We start from the raw sequence: 20,960 nt of genomic DNA on the forward strand, positions 1-20,960 counted from the left end.
TGCCTTAAAGTGCTTCTCCTTCCTTCCATCTGATACATTATGACCCATGGACCTTGTTGCCTTGCTTTTCATAACATTGTATTCATGTTCCCAGGCTTGATCAGGTCCAATGGCCAGGTATGGAAAGAGCAAAGAAGGTTCACCCTGACAACTCTGAGGAACTTCGGTTTAGGAAGGAAGAGCTTAGAGGAACGCATTCAGGAAGAGGTCACCTACCTCATCCAGGCCATAGGAGAGGAGAACGGTGAGCCGGTCGTAGGACAGATGCAGGGACTGTGGTTCATGCTTTCACTAACCAGAAGCTCATCAATACCTACATGTCTGTCCTAATACCAGCACTTTGTAGGGTCCTAGGGTCATAGTCCTGGTGGTGGTTCTATCATCTTTATGTCATACATCATATAGAGTTGACTTTTAGTGGAATGAGAAAGAAACCTATCTGAAGGCTCCATCTCTTCTCCTGCCTCCAGGACAGCCTTTTGACCCTCACTTCATAATCAACAATGCTGTTTCCAATATTATTTGCTCCATCACCTTCGGGGAGCGGTTTGACTACCAGGATGATCAGTTCCAGGAGCTGCTGAAGCTGCTGGATGAGATCTTGTGTATTCAGGCATCAGTGTGCTGCCAGGTAAAACAATTCACATTTCATGTCTTGAAAAAAATATTGGATTGATGTCGGAATCAGAGGAGATGGAGTAACCCTTTCCTTTTTAGCTGAAATCTAATCTTTTTCAACACAAGCTTATTTGAAATCAATCTGTTGATTTTACTGTTTTGGGGTAATATTGTTTAATATTTACTATGGACAAAGAAAATTTCCAACATTCATATAAAGTACAAAACTTTACATGACAAACCATGTATGCACTTGTGTTTTTTTCCTTGAAAAACGTAACATTGCCATCACTTTTGAGTTTTTTCTATCCGTTTCCTGACTCTCCATTAGGTGCACTAGTGATCTCATGTGATTTGGTCATGAAAATAACCCTGGTGCCCCAATGTCATGACAGGTTACATCACCATCATTATCATCATTATTATTGTCCCCCAAATTTGTGAAAGCAGCAGAGCTAATAGTCAAACCCATGTCTGTTTCATTGTAAGTCAAGGAAATTTTCCATTATGTTGTGCTATGAATTTTATAGTAGAAAGTATTAGAGAAAATATATCCAAAAGTCACTTAATTTTATTAAAAATATCTTACCCACATGGAGAATACATCATAATGGGCAGATAATCAAATACATATCTATTTTTAACATAGATGGCTAGCTAGCTAGACAGTGGTATTCTACACACACACACACACACACAAATACACACTCATATGCTAGAGACAATTGCCATGGAAAAAAATAAAGCAAAATTAAGGGAATGGAGAAAGGGTTCCAGAGATGCTGCTACTTAGAGGATTATCATGATGAATGAAATAAAAGGCTAGTGTTATACAGATTCCAGAGGAAGACCAATTGCGATTGAAAGAATAGCAAATACAAAGGACTAAATATTGTCATCCTTGATGTTATCACAGAGACCAATAGGGATGGACTAGAAAGACTAAGAGAGAGCTAAGATGGCAGTGAGTGATAGCAGAGGAAGGGACATGAGGGTGAGGAGTCAGGACATGTAGAGCTCCAGGCCAGGAGAAGGGTGTAGAGTTTGTCTAAACATCATCAAAAGTCACCAGAATATTGAGGAATAAACAGTAAAACAATCTATTGAACTGTTAAAGGATCCCTCAGGCTGCTCAGTAGAAGAAAGACTGGGAAAGGGGTTAAGGAGAGAATCATGAAATGTGTTGGAGGCTTTACAGAATCCAGGTAAGAAATGGTGGTGATTTTTACTAAACTGAAAAATGCATAGAGTAGTGAGGAGTGGTTCGAAATTGGCTGTATTTTGATGGAGGCCAGAGGGGAAAGAAGAGGATTGAGGCAGAGAAGACGAGTCAAGGGTGACGCCAAGGGCCAAGTGTAAGTAAAGAAGAGACATAGAATGTGGAACACTGTCTCACCCCCTTGTCCACTTGACTGTCGTTTTCTCCATCAGCTCTACAATGCCTTTCCAAGAATAATGAATTTCCTCCCGGGATCCCACCATGATCTCTTTCGTAAATGGGAGAAACTGAAAAGGTTTGTTGCTAATGTGATTGAAAACCACAGGAAAGACTGGAATCCTGCTGAAGCAAGAGACTTCATTGATGCTTACCTCCAGGAGATAGAAAAGGTGAGTGAACCTGGGTGTTTCCCTGAGGAGTGTTCTTAAAGAGCACATGGAGGGATTCTGGTTTCTTCTTGCTGCTGTAACAAATCACCACAAACTTGGGGGCTGAAAACAACCAGGGCCCCTTCCTCCATCTGCGAAGCCATTGGTGTACCTTCTTCTCTGCCCCCATCCTCACATCTTCTCTTTATGTTCTACTTACTTCCCCTTATAGACTCTTGTGACTATAATGGTACACTGGGATAATCTAGAATAATCCTCCCGTATCAAGATCCTTAACGTCATCATATCTGCAAAGCTCCATCTGTCAAAAAGTATTCACCCATTCCAGAGATTAGGACATTCATATGTTTGTGAGTCATTATTCAGTCTATCACAGGGGAGAAAAAACAGAGGCAATATTTCATAGTGTGTACGAATATCATTAACTCAGAATTGATGATACAATAAGAAATAAAGATATTGGTTAAAAAGTATTTGGCTTGTGTGCATGCTCAGTCACTAAGTCATGTCCAACTCTTTGTGACCTCATGGGCTGTAGTCCACCAGGCTCCTCTGTTCATGAAATTTCCCAAACAAGAATACTGGAGAGGGTAGCCATTTCATTCTCAAGGGGATCTCCCCACGTCTCCTACATTGCAGGCAGATTCTCTGCCTGGGTAGCCCATTTGACTTGAAATCTTTGGAAAGACCAAATACTGCCTTTAGTAGTCTATTCTATCCTCTACCCATATGAGAGAGACCTGTACACAAAGGAAAAAGAGGCATTGTTTTATTCTTACTTATCAATACCAGTCTTCTACACTTTTCACAAGCTCCCCAGTACAGAACACAAAAGTGAAATTGAGTCTGATGCCCAGAGTTTAGCCTCAAGTGGGAGGGACTTTTGCCTTCCTCCCTCATTCCCATGTCATCCGCTTTTCAGTATTATTTGCAAAAAGCAGGAAAAAGGCCAAATTGGATGTCTATCCTTTAATATAGTGAGTTCAGTTCAGTTCAGTTCAGTCGCTCAGTCGTGTCCGACTCTTTGGACCCCATGAATCGCAGCACGCCAGGCCTCCCTGTCCATCACCAACTCCCGGAGTTCACTCAGACTCATGTCCATCGAGTCAGAGATGCCATCCAGCCATCTCATCCTCTGATCCCCTGGTTAATATGTTCACCATTGCATTTTGGACTGATTAGATTGTTTATTCCTTCCCAGGAGTTGAAAGAACGACACATTTTTTCTGTCTCCTCTATTTCACCTTCTTGTTATAACATAGAAGCATTGATTCCTCCTGAAAGGAGGAGACTTCACTTGCTATGAGGTGTGCAGTTGTGGACAGCACACAGGGCAACACTGACTCATTGAAGCTTCTGGAGGAAGGTGGTAAAGATGCTGGAGTGCCATTCAGAATGGCTGTTGGAATCAGAGATATTTAACTGGGGAGGCGTGAGGATTGCACTTTAGTGAAATGCATTTTATTGTTTCTGGTGTCAGTAAAAGCATTTGTTGAGGATTTGGTATATGCCATTTCCTACTCACATAATCCATAATGTCGCTTGATGGGTGAATATTGTTATTTCTATTTTATGGAAAAGGCAATTGAAATATAGACAGGTTTGTGTGTGTGTGTTAGTCACTCAGTTGAGTCCAACTCTGCAATCCCCTGGACTGTAGCCTGCCAGGCTCTTCTGTCCATGAAATTCTCCAGGCAAGAATACTGGAGTGGGTTGCCATTTCCTTCTCCAGGGGCTCTTCCTGACTCAGGGATCAAACCCCAGTCTGCTGCATTTCATTCAGATTCTTTACTATCTGAGCCACCAGGGAAGCCCAAATAAGTTGTGGGCCTTAGTTCAGGGCTGAGATTAAAGCCCTGAAGGAGCTGGGACTTGAACCCAGGGCCTCGTGCATGCTAAGCACAAGCTCTACCACTGAGCTACACCCCAGTTATAGACAGGTTTAGTGGTTTAGGAACTTGATCAAGTTGTACACATAGTGAATGCTGTGGCTAATGTAGGAACTTAAAGCTGTTTTTCCAGTGAAATAACATGTGTGTATGTGTTTGTGTGTGCAGTTGCTTAGTCTTGTCCAACTCTTGTGGTCCCATGGATATAGCCCACCAGGCTACATGGGCAGAGGAGTCTGGTGGGCTACAGTCCAAGGAATTTTTCTAGAGTATGGTGGGCTACAGTCCATGGTATTTTGCAGGCAAGAATACTGGAACAGGTTACCAGTTCCTACTCCAGGGGATCTTCCCAACCTAAGGATCAATCCGGTGTCTCTGATGTCTCCTGCATTGGCAGGCAGATTTTTTTACCCCAAGACCCAGGATATTAATAGATTCTCCCAAATTATGGCAGTAAAATAAATTAATTGACCCATTTCCATCCACCAAAACTAACAAAAGCTTTCAGCACTTGAGCCGGAGGATGATAATGATATTGCAGTAATAAGTCTCTTCATCCTGGGATGGCTAAAGGGAAAGTCATTTCTCCTGGGGGAAGGGGGTGTTTCCTTCCCTGTTCTCTCTTGGGTGAAGCCCCCTGTGCTGTGGCAACTTAGAATCATCTGAAAAGTCAATAATCACTATGCTTTCTAGCATAAAGACAATGCTACTTCGAGTTTCGATGACGAAAACCTCATCTGCAGTACCCTGGACCTCTTCTTGGCTGGAACAGAGACAACTTCAACCACCCTGCGCTGGGGATTGCTTTTCATGGCCCTGAACCCTGAAATCCAAGGTGAGCACATCAGTGTGTGTGCCTGGACCAAGTCAGAGTGCTTATGTAAATCAGTTCTTATAAATCTTAATGTTCCTAAAAGGGAAGTTGATTTATCCTCACTAGTAAGATGAAACTAAGCCTCAACAAGCTTTAGGAACTCGCAGCAGAAATGTCGTTGAGCAAGAGTTTGGCACCAGATTTGTCTCACACCAGAGCCCACTTCCCACTCACATACCTCCCTAGGGAGCAGTCTGGAGAGCTCACTATAGCTTTAGCCATTTTGATCCTAGTTATTCCATTCCTTAGCTTAACCAGGCTTAAGGAAAATTATGGAATATTAGAATAATACAGCCTTCTCTTATTTCCCAGAAAAAGTCCAAGCTGAGATCGACAGGGTGCTCGGGCAATCACAGAAGGTGAGCACGGCCTCTCGAGAGTCCATGCCCTACACCAACGCTGTCATCCACGAGGTGCAGAGAATGGGGAATATCGTCCCCATGAATGTGCCCAGGGAGGTGACAGTGGACACCACCCTGAATGGATACCACCTGGTCAAGGTAATTAGAGGGTCACTCATGGCCTCAGATCTCCAAGCTTATATTTTAAATGGTGTGAATCTCAACTGAAAAGTGACATGCTTTCTTCTCTAAACACTTATGGGGAGAGGTATTTTTGCTGGTGGAATACTAGATTTTTTTCTTTCATTTGGGATCTTTACAAGATTAGTTCAAATATATGTTAATAGGTGTTCTGGAGGGGAAGGGGGACTCCTAGGTCAAATGTGTTTATACGAAGACTGGCTTTTCTTTGCTACGAGATTGCTCAGTGTTCTTACTCCGTGATTGTGAATCTCTGGGGATACAGCTGCAGCAATTCTCAGTCAGACTTTGCTAAGAGATCTTTTTGTTTGCCTTGGGAGAGCTTCTCACAGGATAGGGACCTGCCAGACTTATGTTGGAAAATTCTGCTTCTTAATCCTGGGGGCAGAAAATGTTGACTTATGAGGGACATGTGGGACCACTTGAACCAAAAATCACATTAGTACTGCTGTTTCTAACATAACATCCCCCACAGGTATTGTTTCCAGCGTTAACTTACAGCCCCTTGATAGGACTACCTCAAAAGGGAAAAGAATCCAAGCCTGTGCACTATTAAATAACAGAAAAGAGGAGAAGGAAACCAATACTTCCTTGGTTCCTAAAGCAGTCAGGACTCTATAGATTCTTTCAAAATGTCTGATTCAGTCCTCAGAATAATTCTGCTATCCTCATTTTACAAATTTGAAATCCAGGCTCAGAGAGTGATTAATCTCGTTTAAGAATTCTCAGTTACAAAGTGACAAGAGTTGGGTTCCAGAAACAGACTTGTTCTGAGTCCCAGGCTCATCTTTGTTGTCTACACCATGTTCTCTTTATAAGAGTTGCTCTACTTTGACTTTAGAAGAGTCTCCCTGCAATTGTTCTCAGTGGTTCTCTGTTAAATTCCGTGCGTTCACAGAGGAAATTCTCTCTCTCCGCCCTGCTCTCTTAGGATCTCAGTAGACAGCTCTGCTGCGCCCCCTAGTGCCCTCTCTGCACACTGCACATTCACAGTCGGCTTTCTCACCACCTTGGTCCATCTCTGTGGATGCATTGCAGTTGGCCTGATCCCCTCTGTATGTGGAACCTGCGGTTGATCTCAAGGGAAAAACACAGGAGCATCTCCCGTGGGCTCCCCATGGTCTCTGTGCCTACAAAGCCTGTAAATGCAGTTATTCCTGCAGCAACTATGTTTTTTATTTTCTTGCTGATTGACCATCTTATGTGTGAAATATGAGGTCTAAAGGTTTTCACAGGTGATCTTTGCATATTCACAGCAATATATTTAACTGCAAAGAACTATCCTAACTTAAAAGATTCATTCCAACAGATTTTTTCTGATGTAATGTTCTATGAGACCTAGCGAACCAACTAAATCTGATTTTTATTTTATTTTATTTATTTTAATTTGAAGACAATTACTTTACAATATTGTGGTGGTTTTTGCCATACATCAACATGAATCAGCCACAGGTGCACACGTGTCACCCTATCCTGAACCCCCCTCCCACCTCCTTCCCCACCCCATCCCTCAGGGTTGTCCCAGGGCACCAGCTTTGAGTGTCCTGCTTCATGCATCGAACTTGCACTGGTCATGTGTTTTACATATGGTAATATACATGTTTCAATGCTATTCTCTCAAATCATCCCACCTTCACCTTTCCCACTGAGTCCAATAATCTGTTCTTTATGTCTGTGTCTCTTTTGCTGCCTTGCATATAGGATCGTCATTACCGTCTTTCTAAATTTCATATATATGCATTAATATACTGTATTGGTGTTTCTCTTTCTGACTTACTTCACTTTGTATAATAGGCTCCAGTTCCATCCACCTCATTAGAACTGACTCAAATGTGTTCTTCTTTATATCTGAGAAATAGTCCATTGTGTATGTACCACAACTTTCTTATCCATTCATCTGCCAATGGGCATCTAGGTTGCTTCCATGTCCTACCTATGTAAACAGTGCTGCAGTGAACATTGGAGTAAATGTGTCTCTTTAATTCTGGTGCCCTCTGTGTGTATGCCCAGCTGTGGAATTGCTGGGTCATATGGCAGAATGGAACTGGAGGAATCAACTTTTCTGACTTCAGCCTATACTACCAAGCTACAGTCATCAAGACAGTATGGTACTGGCCAAAGACAGAAGTATAGATCAATGGAACAAAATAAAAAGCCCAGGGATAAATCCATGGATCCCTTATCTTTGAAAAGGCAAAAATATACAATGGAGAAAAGACTATCTCTTTAACAGGTGGTGCTGGGAAAACTGGCCAACCACCTGTAAAAGAATGAAACTAGAACACTTTCTAACACCATACAGAAAAATAAACTCAAAATGAATTAAAGTCTAAATGTAAGACCAGAAACTATAAAACTCTTAGAGGAAAACATAAGCAGAACACTCTCTGACATAAACCACAGCAAGATCCTCTATTACCCACTTCCCAGAGTAATGGAAATAAAAATAAAAATAAACAAATGGGACCTAACTAAACTTAAAAGCTTTTCCACAATGAAGGAAACTATAAGCAAGGTTGATAAGGCAGCCTTCAGAATGGGAGGAAATAATAGCAAATGAAACAACTGACAAAGAATTAGTCTCCAAAATATATACAAGCAGCTCATGTAGCTCAATACCAGAGAAACAAACAACTCAATCAAAAAGGGGGCCAAAGAACTAAACAGACATTTCTCCAAAGAAGACGTGAAAGTGAAAGTGAATTTGCTCAGTCATGTCCGACTCTTTGCAACCCCGTGGATTGTAGCCCACCATGCTTCTCTGTCCATGAGATTTTCCAGGCAAGAGTACTGGAGTGGGTTGCCATTTCCTTCTCCAGAAGATCTTCCTGACCCAGGGATCGAACCCAAGTCCATTACAGATGGCTAATAAACACATGAAAAGATGCTCAACATCACTCATTTTTAGAGAAATGCAAATCAAAATCACAGTGAGGTATCATCTCACACGGGGCAGAATGGCCACCATTAAAGTCTATAAACAATAAATGCTGGAGAGGGTGTGGAGACAAGGGAACCCTCTTACACTGGTACAGCCACTATGCAGAAGTGTGGGGATTCCTTACACTGACTTTTAGTAGCAACTAAAGTCCCCCTGGAGGATGTCGTGTGCAGTGCTTCTCTGAAAGCCCCGGCATGGGAGCTCTGAAGTCCTGGCTGCCAGGGTCAGGATGCGCCCCTCTATTAGCAAGGGAAACTGACTGAAAGCAAGAGAAAAGAAGATGAGGTAATGGATGCTGAGGAAAGCCAGGCACTTGGCCAAGGATACACAATGAAAGCGATCCTCAAGTTGTGTAAGATTTAGGTCCCACAAAGCTGGCCTGGTTGATTCGTTCAAGATGATGCAACAGAAGGACACCAGCTTAACTCTTCTTATGTAAACACAAAAATCACAATTATCTACTGGGTGCTCAGTCGCTCAGTCATGTCCGACTCTTTAAGACCCCATGGACTGTACCCCACTAGGCTTTTCTGTCCATGGGATTTTCTAGGCAAGATTACTGGAGTGGATTGCCATTTCCTTCTCCAGGGATCTGCTGAATAACCATTAACAAAACTGCTAAAACTTGTCAAAAAAGACACCCTAATTCCAGTTTTTTAAGGACTCTCCACACTGTTCTCCATAGTGACTGTACTAGTTTGCATTCCCACCAACAGTGTAAGAGGGTTCCCTTTTCTCCACACCCTCTCCAGCATTTATTGCCTGTAGACTTTTGGATCACAGCCATTCTGACTGGCGTGAAATGGTACCTCATTGTGGTTTTGATTTGCATTTCCCTGATAACAAGTGATGTTGAACATCTTTTCATGTGTTAGGAAAAGAAAGCTGTGGTACATATATACAATGGAGTATTACTCAGCCATTAAAAAGAATACATTTGAATCAGTTCTAATGAGGTGGATGACTCTGGAGCCTATTATACAGAGTGAAGTAAGCCAGAAAGAAAAACACCAATAGAGTATACTAACACATATATATGGAATTTAGAAAGATGGTAACGATAACCCTGTATGTGAGACAGCAAAAGAGACACAGATGTATAGAACAGTCTTTCAGACTCTGTGGGAGAGGGCGAGGGTGGGATGATTTGGGAGAATGGCATTGAAACATGTATATTATCATATGTGAAACAAATCGTCAGTCCAGGTTTGATGCATGAAACAGGGTGCTCAGGGCTGGTGCACTAGGAAGACCCAGAGGGATGGTACCGGGAGGGAGGTGGGAGGGGAGTTCAGGATGGGGAACACATGTACACCCATGGCGATTCATTCCAATGTATGGCAAAACCACTACAATATCATAAAGTAATTAGCCTCCAATTAAAATAAATAAATTTATATATTAAAAAAAAGACACCCTAAATAGATAGCCAGTGGGAATTTGCTATGTGACTCAGGGAGCTCAAACTGGTGCTCTATAACAACACAAAGGGGTAGGATGGGGTGGGAGGGAGGATCAAGAGGGCAGGGACGTATGTATACCATAGTTGATACATGTTGAGGTATGGCAGAAACCCAACACAATATTGTAAAGCAATTATCCTTAAATTAAAAATAAATAAAAATTTTTAAAGATACCCTAAATCCAAAGACAAAGAAGAAGCCACCACAAGATATCAGGAGGGGTAGAACTGCAACAAAATCAGCTCCCATACCCACCAGGTGCTGTGCTTAATCGCTCAGTCATGTCCACTCTTTGTGGACATGTAACCATGTAACCAAGGACTGTAACCCGCCAGGCACCTCTGTCCATGGGGATTCTCCAGGCAAGAATACTGGAGTGGGTTCCCATTCCCTCCTCCAGGGGATCTTTCCAATCCAGAGATCAAACCCAGGTCTCCCACATTGCAGGTGGATTCTTTACAGTCTGAGCCACCAGGGAAGCCTACTTGCCAGGTGGGCAACCTGCCAACTGGAAAACAATTATACTACAGAAGTTCTGCCATAGTAGTGAAAATCCTGAGCCCCAAGGCAGGCATCCCAGCCTAGGGGTCTGGTAACAGGAGGAGGAACCCCCAGAGAATGTAGCTATGAAGATGAGCAGATTGTGATCTCAGGAATTCCACAGGGCTGGATGGAAAAAGGACAGTCTTGGAGGGCACACACCAGACTGTGGACTGTGTGCACACCAGCACACAGGCAAATAAAGCAGTGACCTCATAAGAGGCTGGACCAGACCTACTGCTAGTATTGGAGGGTCACCTGCAGAGGCAGGGGGCAGCACAGCTCACAGCAGGGACAAAGACTCTCAGAGCGGCAGCTCCAGCAGATACTCATTGGCATGAGGATGCCCAGAGGTTGCCATACAAAGAGGCCTGGAAAATATTGGGAACAAATGACAAATTGAGAAACTGAAAGAGACTTGATGTAGTAAGCGTGCAGGGAGAAGGATGGTGACTCAGGGTGGGCAGGTGACGTGCCCATAACCTAACTAAGAGAGATGGAAGCCATTGAGGGGTATCTATCAAGGTCCAAATATGGTGGGCGGATAGAAGTGACATAATTAAATCATGTCCAAAGCTAACTCAGCTTTCAATGTGTCCAGCACATTGAAGGGGAAAGAAAGGATATGGATGTAGTTAGGACTAATGTAGGAGTGTGGGAAACCAAGGTAGTAACTTGGACCAGGCAGTGATGGACCTAAAATGGATGTGATAGAATCAAGAGAAAACTCAAGTAAAGTTGAGCAGCCCAGTGAAGGACTGGACGAAGGCAGAATGAGGGAAAGGGAGGCGTTAAGGAGGACTCCTGAGTTTGTTGCTGCATACCAGGAAGGATAGTGGTTTCTTCCACTTGGTGACCTTATTCTATTATTAAACTTTCTGTGGACTTTACTAGATAATGGAGGGAAGAGAATGTGAGAACCGTAGGCAAATGAGACGTTTTTCATGTTGGACAAACTGCCGTAGTTACCACTTGAGTAAGCAGCTGGGTCAGTTTTGGTCTAGAACTGCCTGCCCACTGTCACATTATGCATATATGTTTCATATGTGTTCATTGATGCATATGTGTTCCCTCCCAAGTTCTACACTGACAAGTCCCTGCAGAGATCCATTCTGCACTAAGAACGTCACACTTCCCTGATAAATTCCCAGCAGACAATTCCAGTCCATCACTGTAAGCTGTCCCAAGGCAAAAAAAAGCAGTGCTAGGGATTGGGCTCAGAAGGTGGTGGGTTGGTGAGGCCGAGGGAGTTCAGGGTGCTGTCAGCCCAGGTGTGCGAGCGCCAGAGGACTGCCGCCCATCTGTACATGTATGTTGTGTGGGTCAAGTCTTGCCTGAGTCTCTTCTGCTTTCTCCAGGGATCCATGGTCCTGACCAACCTGACTGCACTGCACAGGGACCCCACAGAGTGGGCCACCCCTGACACGTTCAATCCAGAGCATTTTCTGGAAAATGGACAGTTTAAGAAAAGGGAATCCTTTCTGCCTTTCTCAATAGGTGAGTAGCAAGAAATAGGTTTGTGGGAACCCAGGACTCCTCTCTTTACCCTTACCTACTCTTCTCCTTGTGATGCTTTGCTTTAGTTGGAACAATTCCAGATAGCCCTGCCCAGCGTGACTCACTCTTGTTGTGGTTGCACCTCAAGATTCCCTGGGGTGAGCATCCCCAGGACTCATGCTGTTGCTTCCTAAGCCCTGGCTTGACTCTGATGGAGATTTCAGCTTCACATTGTTCTGTCCCTGCCAACACTGAGGATAGAAGCGTAGCCTCCTCCTGTTACCCACAAAGAAGGTTGGAACCTTACCATCTGAGTAGAGTTTTAAGTGTTCCAAGATCTTTTTAGAGCCTCCCACTCACAAAAATGTAAAGTGAATTACTACAAAAGGGATGGGGGAGGTGCCAGTAAAGGAGCTGCTTGTCTGTCATTATGGGCATCACAAGGGACTCGGTGCCATGGACTTAAGTAGATGAGATTCTACTCGTTAAGATCTTCCTGAAGAAGTCTTTTTAAATTTTGTCTTTTTAAATTCTAATAACCCTTTACAAATATAGTTACATCATTCACATGATGCACAACCCGAAATGTATGAAAGAGAATGCAGGGAAACTCTCTCTCATGTTTCCAAGGCAGCCAGTTCCAAAAGTTCCAAAAGCTCCAAATGTTTTAACTCATAACTGTGAAATGAGTAACAAAATTCTTCATATGTACCAGATAATGAGTTATGTATTTTGTTGAGATCGTTTCAAATAATATCCCAAATCCTTAATTCTATAAATGTTTCTTGAGCACCTGTTATGTGTAAAGTATTCAGTCCTGAGGATATGAAAAATGATTCAGTAGACAAAAATACCATGCAACTCTCATGAACCATTTGTTCTCCTATAACCTTCCAAGGTTCAAATTTGAATCACCACTTTGGGTATAAGGAAGGTAACTGAAGTTTAGCAGGGTCGACTGTGGAATATACACTCATAAAAGTCATGGGGGCAGTCCTAGAACTGAGTGTTATTCAGGTTTATCCAATTCTAATGCCCGTGCCTCTTCCTAACAGTATCTCCTAAAATAATAACTAAATGCTACACTCAGTTGACATTCTGAAATTCATAGTAGTTTTCTTATCATTAAGTTAAATTAAATACAGATTAATTTTCTGTGACAGTATCATTTTGCTGATCATGCCACAAAGGCACAGAGAGGAAGGGTCTGGAATTTGACCCCATGCTTAGCTTAGCTTAGGCATGATCCAGAGCCCAGGCTTTCCTGCTGTAGGACACTGTCCTGAGTGTATCTGAACTCATTCGATTAGATCTTCTGTGTCTTTCGTCTCCAGTTCTGTGCCACCTTTGCTCACATTGGGCAAGTCACTTTCTAATCTTAAAGCAGAAATGAGATGTAAGAAAACCTTCCAGTCTTCCTGTCTACAAGAACTTCAGGTTTCCTATTATAGTACAAAGTTTTAGCTGTTTTAAGTGTTATAATTCTCCTGAAGTTTTTGTTGTTGTTGTTGTGAGAGTTGTAACACACCCTTCTAATTACAGATTTTATTTGCAAGGAAATTATTTTATTTAATATGTACAGCAATCCAGTTATTAACAGTTTGACAGGAAAGAAATCAGTATTTCCTTTCCCAAGGTATAGAAATTAGGATCTAGAGAAAGCTGTTTCTTGTCCAAGGTCATGTGCCCAAGGAATTGGCAGAAAACAGCCTAAGACTCATTTGTTGTTTTTTTAAATTTTTTTTGTAAAGTAGAGTTGATTTACAATATTGTGTTACTTTCAGTAGTAGAGCAAAGTGATTCAGTTATACATATATATTTATAAATATATATGTATATGTATATATTATATATACATATATATGTAAATATGTGTGTGTATATATATATATATATATATATACACATATACACACATATATGGAGAAGGAAATGGCAACCCACTCCAGTGTTCTTGCCTGGAGAATCCCAGGGATGGGGGAGCCTGGTGGCTGCCGTCTATGGGGTCACACAGAGTCGGACAGGACTGAAGTGACTTAGCAGCATACATGTATATACACACACCTTTTTTTGTTGTTTTAGTTTTTTCCCTTACAAGTTACTACAAAATATTGGTATACTTCCCTGAGCTATACAGTAGGTCTTCATTGGTTATGTATGAAGTTCTAATCTAGTGTGCTCCCTAACTAACACAACTAGAATGTAACACATTTACTTACTTAAAAGCCCTTCCATTTTAAGATGCACCAAGTTCATGTCATATGTATCAATTGTTACATTGCTGTATTACAAAGGTGGTAAACTCAGTGACGTAAAACAGTAAGTGTGTATTGTTGCCCGAAGCCTACAATTGAGCTGGGAGCTGCCTGATCTTAGCAGGGCTCTCTTGCCTGTGTAGGAGGTCAGATGACTGAAGACTGATCTAGGACTAGCTCGGCTGGGTCAGTGGGGCTCTTTTCCAAGTTTCCTCCTCCAGCAAGCTAACCCCCGCTGGTATACATGCAGATGATAAGACCCAGGAGGGAGGAAAGCACACAGTGCCTCCTGAGAGCCAGGCTGGGAACTGGCGACCATCACTCCCACTGCATTCCGGGGCCCACGCAGGTCACACTGTGAGCCCCAGTTCAAGGGAAAGGGAAAATAGCACAGCTTTTATGGGAAGGGCTATGGAATCACATTGCAGATGATGTGGGTACAGGGAGAGGGGGGAGATTGGAACAAGTGTTGCAATCAGGTAATATCCCTCTTTCTGCCTGAGAAGAACGAAATTCAGAAAAGGTAAGCAACTTGGGGTTTTCCTCAGCTGTGGCAGAACACAGCCTACCTAAATAGAGTAGGAAACAGAAGCCTGAAAAATGCTCTGAATCGAAAAGTCAACACTACTATTACGTTTTTCTCCCACCACACTCCCATCTGGGGCACAGTTGCTTTGACTCATTCTTGATCCAGCACTTTGTAAAGAAAGCTTCCTTGAAGAATGGGGTGTGGAGAGCTCCCTCCCTTCTCTTGGAGAGGCGATCAGGTGTGGAATTAGAACACACACACAGTCAGGGCAGATGGCAGAGGTATCATTGCAAACATTTTTTTTTTCTTCATTTAAGTGTTTCCCTCTTGATGCAGCAAAGCAGCAGACATCTTCATGAAGACAAGAGACTGAGTCCTCATTTTTCAAAGTAATCACTGGATCATAGGAGACAAAAAAAGACCTTTTTTCAGAAACCCTAGACCAATTCTCTCATTCCTAGTGAGGTAATTGATCTAGTTATTTAGAGGGAGCACCAAGGAGAAGGTCCACATTTCCCATGGTCCAGAATGAAGTTGTAGAATCAAGTGGCCCTCCTTTTCATAATTTTAAAATCAAATTCATATCTCCTGTATTACTCATATCCTTGTCCAGCCACATAGTGTAGTTAGGATATTATTTTACAAGTTTGACAACTGAAAATGGTTTAGGTTGGTGAGAATATTTACTCATAGCCCAGAACTGGTTACTGGTTACCAACACTGTAAATCTGGATCCTGACCCTGTGGGTCCAGTTTTGTCACAAATCTGGATTACTTGAGGATAATTTTCAGTATTTACAATACAGCTGTTTTGGTACCATTTGAACAAATTTCTTCCTTTGCTGCATTTTTAACTGATGCCCTCATTGTTCTATTAGTGATGCATAAAGAGATCAGAGAGAGGGGAAGAGAGATGATTAGAAACTGCTAGTGGGAAACACAGACACACAGGCACAAAATTATGTAAAAAGAACATAATTCTGAAGCATATCTTGATTTATTAAACACATTTGCAGACATTCTCTAATCTTATTTTTCAACAACTGCTTACAGGCAGAGGACAAAATTGAGGCATACCCCTATAATAACTATTTTTGAAGAATATTTCATGACATGGGGAAAAACCAAAGTAACAATAGCAATGCCCAGAATTAACTACAGAGAGTAATCCCAGGGATGGGTGTGCAGGAGAATCTTTACAAAGACAGTGAGGAAATTTGTCAAATGTTAACAAGGGTTTTTTGTCTGGATTATGGGATTACAAACATCTTTTATATCTTTATACTTCTCAGACTTTTTTTTTTCATTTTTGCAATGAACATGTATTAATTAGCGAGAAAGTAAGTTATTAAAACACCCACAAGAGAGATAATGGAGACCCGAGTAGGGTGTTGTAGCCCAAGTGGGGAGGAGGGCATCATGAAGGGAGGGGCTGGGGGAAGCCTGGAAGAGATGGTGCAGAGGTGGGCTGAGACGGGTCGGCCCTGCACAGGCAGCCCTGGCAGGGAGATGCCCAGTCCCGATGGAGGGAAACGTGATATAGAGAGAAGATGCCTCATACTTGAGAAGCCTTGATCTGATGTTCACTTTCTTATCCTTCTCAACAGTTGTTTTTTATAATGATTGAAAAATATTAAAACAGAATTTTTCTTTTTGTCTGCTTTTGTCATCATCATTTCCTGATGGATTTTTGAACGACTTTAGGCTAGACGCTGTTTGTAGGTCAACCCAGCCCCTCTGTGCTCTGTCTGCAGCCTGTACCTACACCCTGTGCCTTACCATCCTGACCCCTGAAAGCACTGAGCTGTGCGATTGTAGATTCACTCAACTGGGCTTAGGTTTACAAAGTGGTCGCCATGAAATAAGCCAGCTGCATAAAGGCCAGGGCCTATCAGGCTCTCATTTTGCTCAGGTTTTTTAAGACGTGGTACAAGATTTCAGTCCTTGCAAGACACAGTCACCACCTGAGCAGGTAACTCATGTCATATTTTTGTCTTTTAGGAAAGCGGATGTGCCTTGGAGAACAATTGGCCAGGACAGAGTTGTTTATTTTCTTTACTTCACTTCTGCAAAAATTTACCTTCAGGCCTCCAGAGAATGAGAAGCTGAGCCTAAAGTTCAGAGCAAGCCTGACCAGCTCCCCAGCCAGCTACCGCCTCTGTGCTATTCCTCGGACCTGAAATTGTCCAGAGGGGGAGGGGAAGGAAAGAAAAAAGAATGGGCCTGTTCCCCCCAAGACAGAGCACATGCTCAGGAGTGAGGGAGCAGCATTCAGTGCCTCTAGGACAGGTCACAGGAACTGGACTCAGAGGAAACTGAATCCAAACCCCAGCTTAACCGTCTCCAGTGGGGCCTTGGGCAAATCAGTTATGTTGTGAGTGATTTCATTTTCATCTGGGAAATATAAGGTGGACAATGATTTCTTCTCTAAAGCAAAAACTAATGCAAAGATCAAAGGAAATTAAGGGCTTTAAATGGCTTGGAAACCATAAAGCACATCATAAAATTCATAGTTGTGATCTGCCTTCTGTGTCCTTCCTTAGACAGAAATATGCTTCTGGCCTGTTGAGATGGCCTGGGTCAAAGTGGTACCAAATGGTGGATAAGAGTTAGAAGTTGGGCCCTGGGGCAGCCATGGAGATCAGCCAGAAAGGCCCTCACACTTGGTAGCACCAGGCAATCCTATCCTGCTTCTGCCTCAGACTGGCCCCTGGGAAGTCAGCAAGGCAGGTAGATTCTTGATTAATAAGCACGGTTCTGTGGAAAAGCAGTTTCTCTGGTTTACCTAAGAAAACACTACCTTGGCCTTGGACACCAGAGACAAATAGAATGTCACCAAATTTAAACAAACATGGAAAGCTACTTAGGGGGAAGTAAATGTGGAAATATTTTCTGACTTTAACGTGCCCTCTTACCTTAAAACCTCCCTCATGCATTATTTCCGAACCCCCTTATTGTTAAGAACACGGTGGTTGTGATGTTTTCTTAAAAATTGATTGTCACTGTAATTGACATGTATCCCCAGCCTAAACACAGCTGATGAGCATTGACAGAGTATTGTGTAGAAGGAGACAGAAATGCAGGAATCCTGCTCAGCCCTCCTGTGTGGGTGCTAAGGAGAGAAAATGCCATCAACTGGAAGGCCAGGTCCCACTGAGAACCCATGGGGTTGGGATGCCAGCCCACATGCAGACAAGCAATGAAACCTGGTAAACTGTATTAAACCTTATAGAAGGTCTTTTTTCCTAAGGCTGTTAGAATTAAGGAATTTAAATAGCTCAGAGCAAAAAGGGCCATGAAGACATGGGGCTCTTCAATCCTGTTGCTGGGATTCAGAGAAAAACTACATCAGTGGGCACTATTAAAGGGAAAATAGAAATAGGAAGGGAGGGAGGGAGGAAGAGAGAGTCTGGCTGGATCTATCCTGTGTCTGTCAGAGCCAATTGGTATTCAAAGAGAAATGGTTGTTTTTCCTAAAGTTCATGGGGAGGGTTTGAGTTAGACTAGAACTCACTTCATGGAAAAGAGACAGGGAAAAAGTGAAAACATTAACAGGCTTTATTTTCTTGGGCTCCAAGATCACTACAGATGGTGACTGCAGCCATGAAGTTAAAAGACTCTTGCTCCTTGGAAGAAAAGCTATGACAAACCTAGACAGCATTAAAAAGCAAAGACATCACTTTGCCAATAAAGATCTGTATAGTCAAAGCTTTGATTTTCCAATAGTCATGTACAGATGTCAAAGTTGAACCATAAAGAAGGTTGAGCACTGAAGAATTGATTCTTTCAAATTGCAGTGCTGAGAAGACTCTTAAGAGTCCCTTCGACAGCAGGGAAATCAAACTAGTCAATCCTAAAGGAAATCAACCCTGAATATTCGTTGGAAGGAATGATGCTGAAGCTGAAGCTCCAATACTTTGGCCACTTGATGTAAAGACCTGACTCATTGGAAAAGACCATGATTCTGGGAAAGGTTGAGGGCAGGAGGAGAAGGGAGCGACAGAGGATGAGATGGTTGGATGTCATCACCAACTCGATGGACATGAGTTTGAGCAAGCTCCGGGAGTTGGTGGTGGACAGGGACGCCTAGTGTGCTTCAGTCCATGGAGTCATAAAGAGCTGGACACATCTGAGTGACTGAACAACAACAGCAGGACACTGAGAGCCCCCCTGCATCACCCAAATGCACTTTCCTTGTAACCTCTTGGAAAGCTGCCTCTCTGGAAAGCACTGCAAAGTATATTTCTAGAATAAAACGAATCAAACCAGCCCTCGAACACCCAAACATCTGAGACCTTGTCTTCCACTCTTTATTCCCCCAATCAATTCATCCTCTTTGGAGACTAAGAATTGGCCAAAATACTTTTTATTATGTGCTCAGTCTCCTAAATTATAAAATATAGGGCTTTTTATAGTCATCTCTGAGGTCCATTCCTACTCTGTTGTGTATTTTCCATGACTCTCTGGTGGCTTAGAGGTTAAAGCGTCTGCCTGCAATGTGGGAGACCTGGGTTCAATCCCTGGGTCAGGAAGATCCCCTGGAGAAGGAAATGGCAACCCACTCCAGTATTTTTCCTGGAGAATCCCATGGACAGAGGAGCTTGGTGGGCTACAGTCCACGGGGTCGCAAAGAGTCGGACACGACTGAGCGACTTCACTTTCACTTTCATGGGATCAATGGAAAACCCCTGGACACTCATCTGACCTGATAGATGCAATGGGGCCCAGACCCAAGTAGCATGTGACCACAATTAACCAGAAACTTGGGGACACAGGACTGAGGGTAGTTGAACTTTCTGCTCTATTCTTTTCTCAAAAGCTCTTTGAGAGACCGTAAAATATAAATTCTTGATCTGTAAAAACATTACAAAATAATTTCTGTTTTCTGTCCTTTTATAACTCTCTTATTCCTCATCTATTTTGGAAGCTCCAGGTTCCCTCTCCCTCTTCCTCTGTGTCTGTGTCTGACACATAGCATGCCAGCATATGACATGTTCTGTGACACCATGGATGAGGCACTGATTTTGCTGAAAAGCACCTAGGTTGTGGTTATTCCTTTCACCCCTGTCTTGCATGGGTCTCAAACAGACCCACTTTAGATATGGAGACACAGAAGAAATTAAAGAATTGGAGGAAGATATACCATCCTGAAAATTGAAAGTTGAAAGTGCTAATCTCTCAGTCATGTATGACTCTTTGCAACCCCATGGACCGTAGCCCACCAAATTCCTCTGTCCGTGGGATTTTCCAGGCAAGAATACTGGAGTGGGTTTCCATGCCCTCTGCAGATATACCACCCTAACACCAATCAAAAGAAAAGTGAAGTAGCTGTACTAAGTGCTGATATCAGAGCAAGGAAAACTATCATAAACTTTAAAAGGGAAGTACATAACAAAAGGATCAGTTCTCCACGAAGACATAGCAATTCTACAATGTGCATGCACCTGCAAACTGATGGAACTGCAAGGGGAAATAGATGAATTTCTTATTATAGTTAGACACTTGAATATCCCTTTACCATCAGTGGACAGAACCAAGAGTCAGAAAATCAGTAAATGCAAAGTTGAACCATGCAATATTACCACTTACTTGGATCCAATTGAGATTTATAGAATTCATAATCTAACAAGAGAAGCACGCATATTCTTCTCAAGCTCGTGTTGAATATTCACCAAATAGGCCACATTCTAAGTATAAAACACATTTTATCAAATATCATATGGAAATCACACAAATTATGTTTTCATAACAAAATGGAGTTAACTAGAGACCAATAAAAGAATAGTACATGAAAAACTTAAAACTATATGAATATTGAATAACACATATAAATAAGCATGGACCAAAGAAGAAATCTCCAAAAAATATCTTTAAACAAAGAAAATATAAAGTATCAAAATGTGTAGATGCAGTGAAATCAGTGCGCTGAGGAAAATTTATACCATTGAATAAAGAAAGGTTTAAAATAATCTATGCTTCTACCTCATGGTTCTAGAAAAGGAAGAGAAAATTAAATCCAAAGAAAGCATAAGAAAATAAATAATAAAAATTAAAGCATCAGTGAATGAAATTGAAGATAGGAAAATAGAGAAAATGAACAAAACCAAAAGTTAAAAAAATTTTAGTTTTTAAATTGGCAAACATCTAGCCAAGTTAACTAAGAAAAAGACAGAGATGGTTTAAGTTACTACTATAAATGAACAT

General features: G+C 42.2%; 1 protein-coding gene and 1 non-coding gene across 2 annotated transcripts in view; one reads left to right on the plus strand and one right to left on the minus strand.

The window, feature by feature from the left end:
- LOC129656217 (cytochrome P450 2J2-like) overlaps positions 1-17,245 on the plus strand; it is a 29,433-nt gene extending 12,188 nt beyond the window's left edge. The window contains exons 3-9 of the mRNA XM_055586939.1: positions 95-244; positions 471-631; positions 2,050-2,226; positions 4,809-4,950; positions 5,302-5,489; positions 11,834-11,972; positions 16,758-17,245. Coding sequence (XP_055442914.1) covers positions 95-244; positions 471-631; positions 2,050-2,226; positions 4,809-4,950; positions 5,302-5,489; positions 11,834-11,972; positions 16,758-16,936 — 1,136 coding nt within the window. The 3' untranslated portion in view covers positions 16,937-17,245. The remainder of the gene's footprint in view (positions 1-94; positions 245-470; positions 632-2,049; positions 2,227-4,808; positions 4,951-5,301; positions 5,490-11,833; positions 11,973-16,757) is intronic.
- TRNAA-AGC (transfer RNA alanine (anticodon AGC)) lies at positions 4,084-4,155 on the minus strand. Its single transcript has one exon. It is a non-coding gene; the product is annotated as a tRNA-Ala (tRNA).
- Positions 17,246-20,960: the final 3,715 nt, after the last annotated feature.

Source organism: Bubalus kerabau, chromosome 6, assembly GCF_029407905.1.
Source record: "Bubalus kerabau isolate K-KA32 ecotype Philippines breed swamp buffalo chromosome 6, PCC_UOA_SB_1v2, whole genome shotgun sequence".
In the NCBI taxonomy this organism is placed as follows: Eukaryota; Metazoa; Chordata; class Mammalia; order Artiodactyla; family Bovidae; genus Bubalus; species Bubalus kerabau.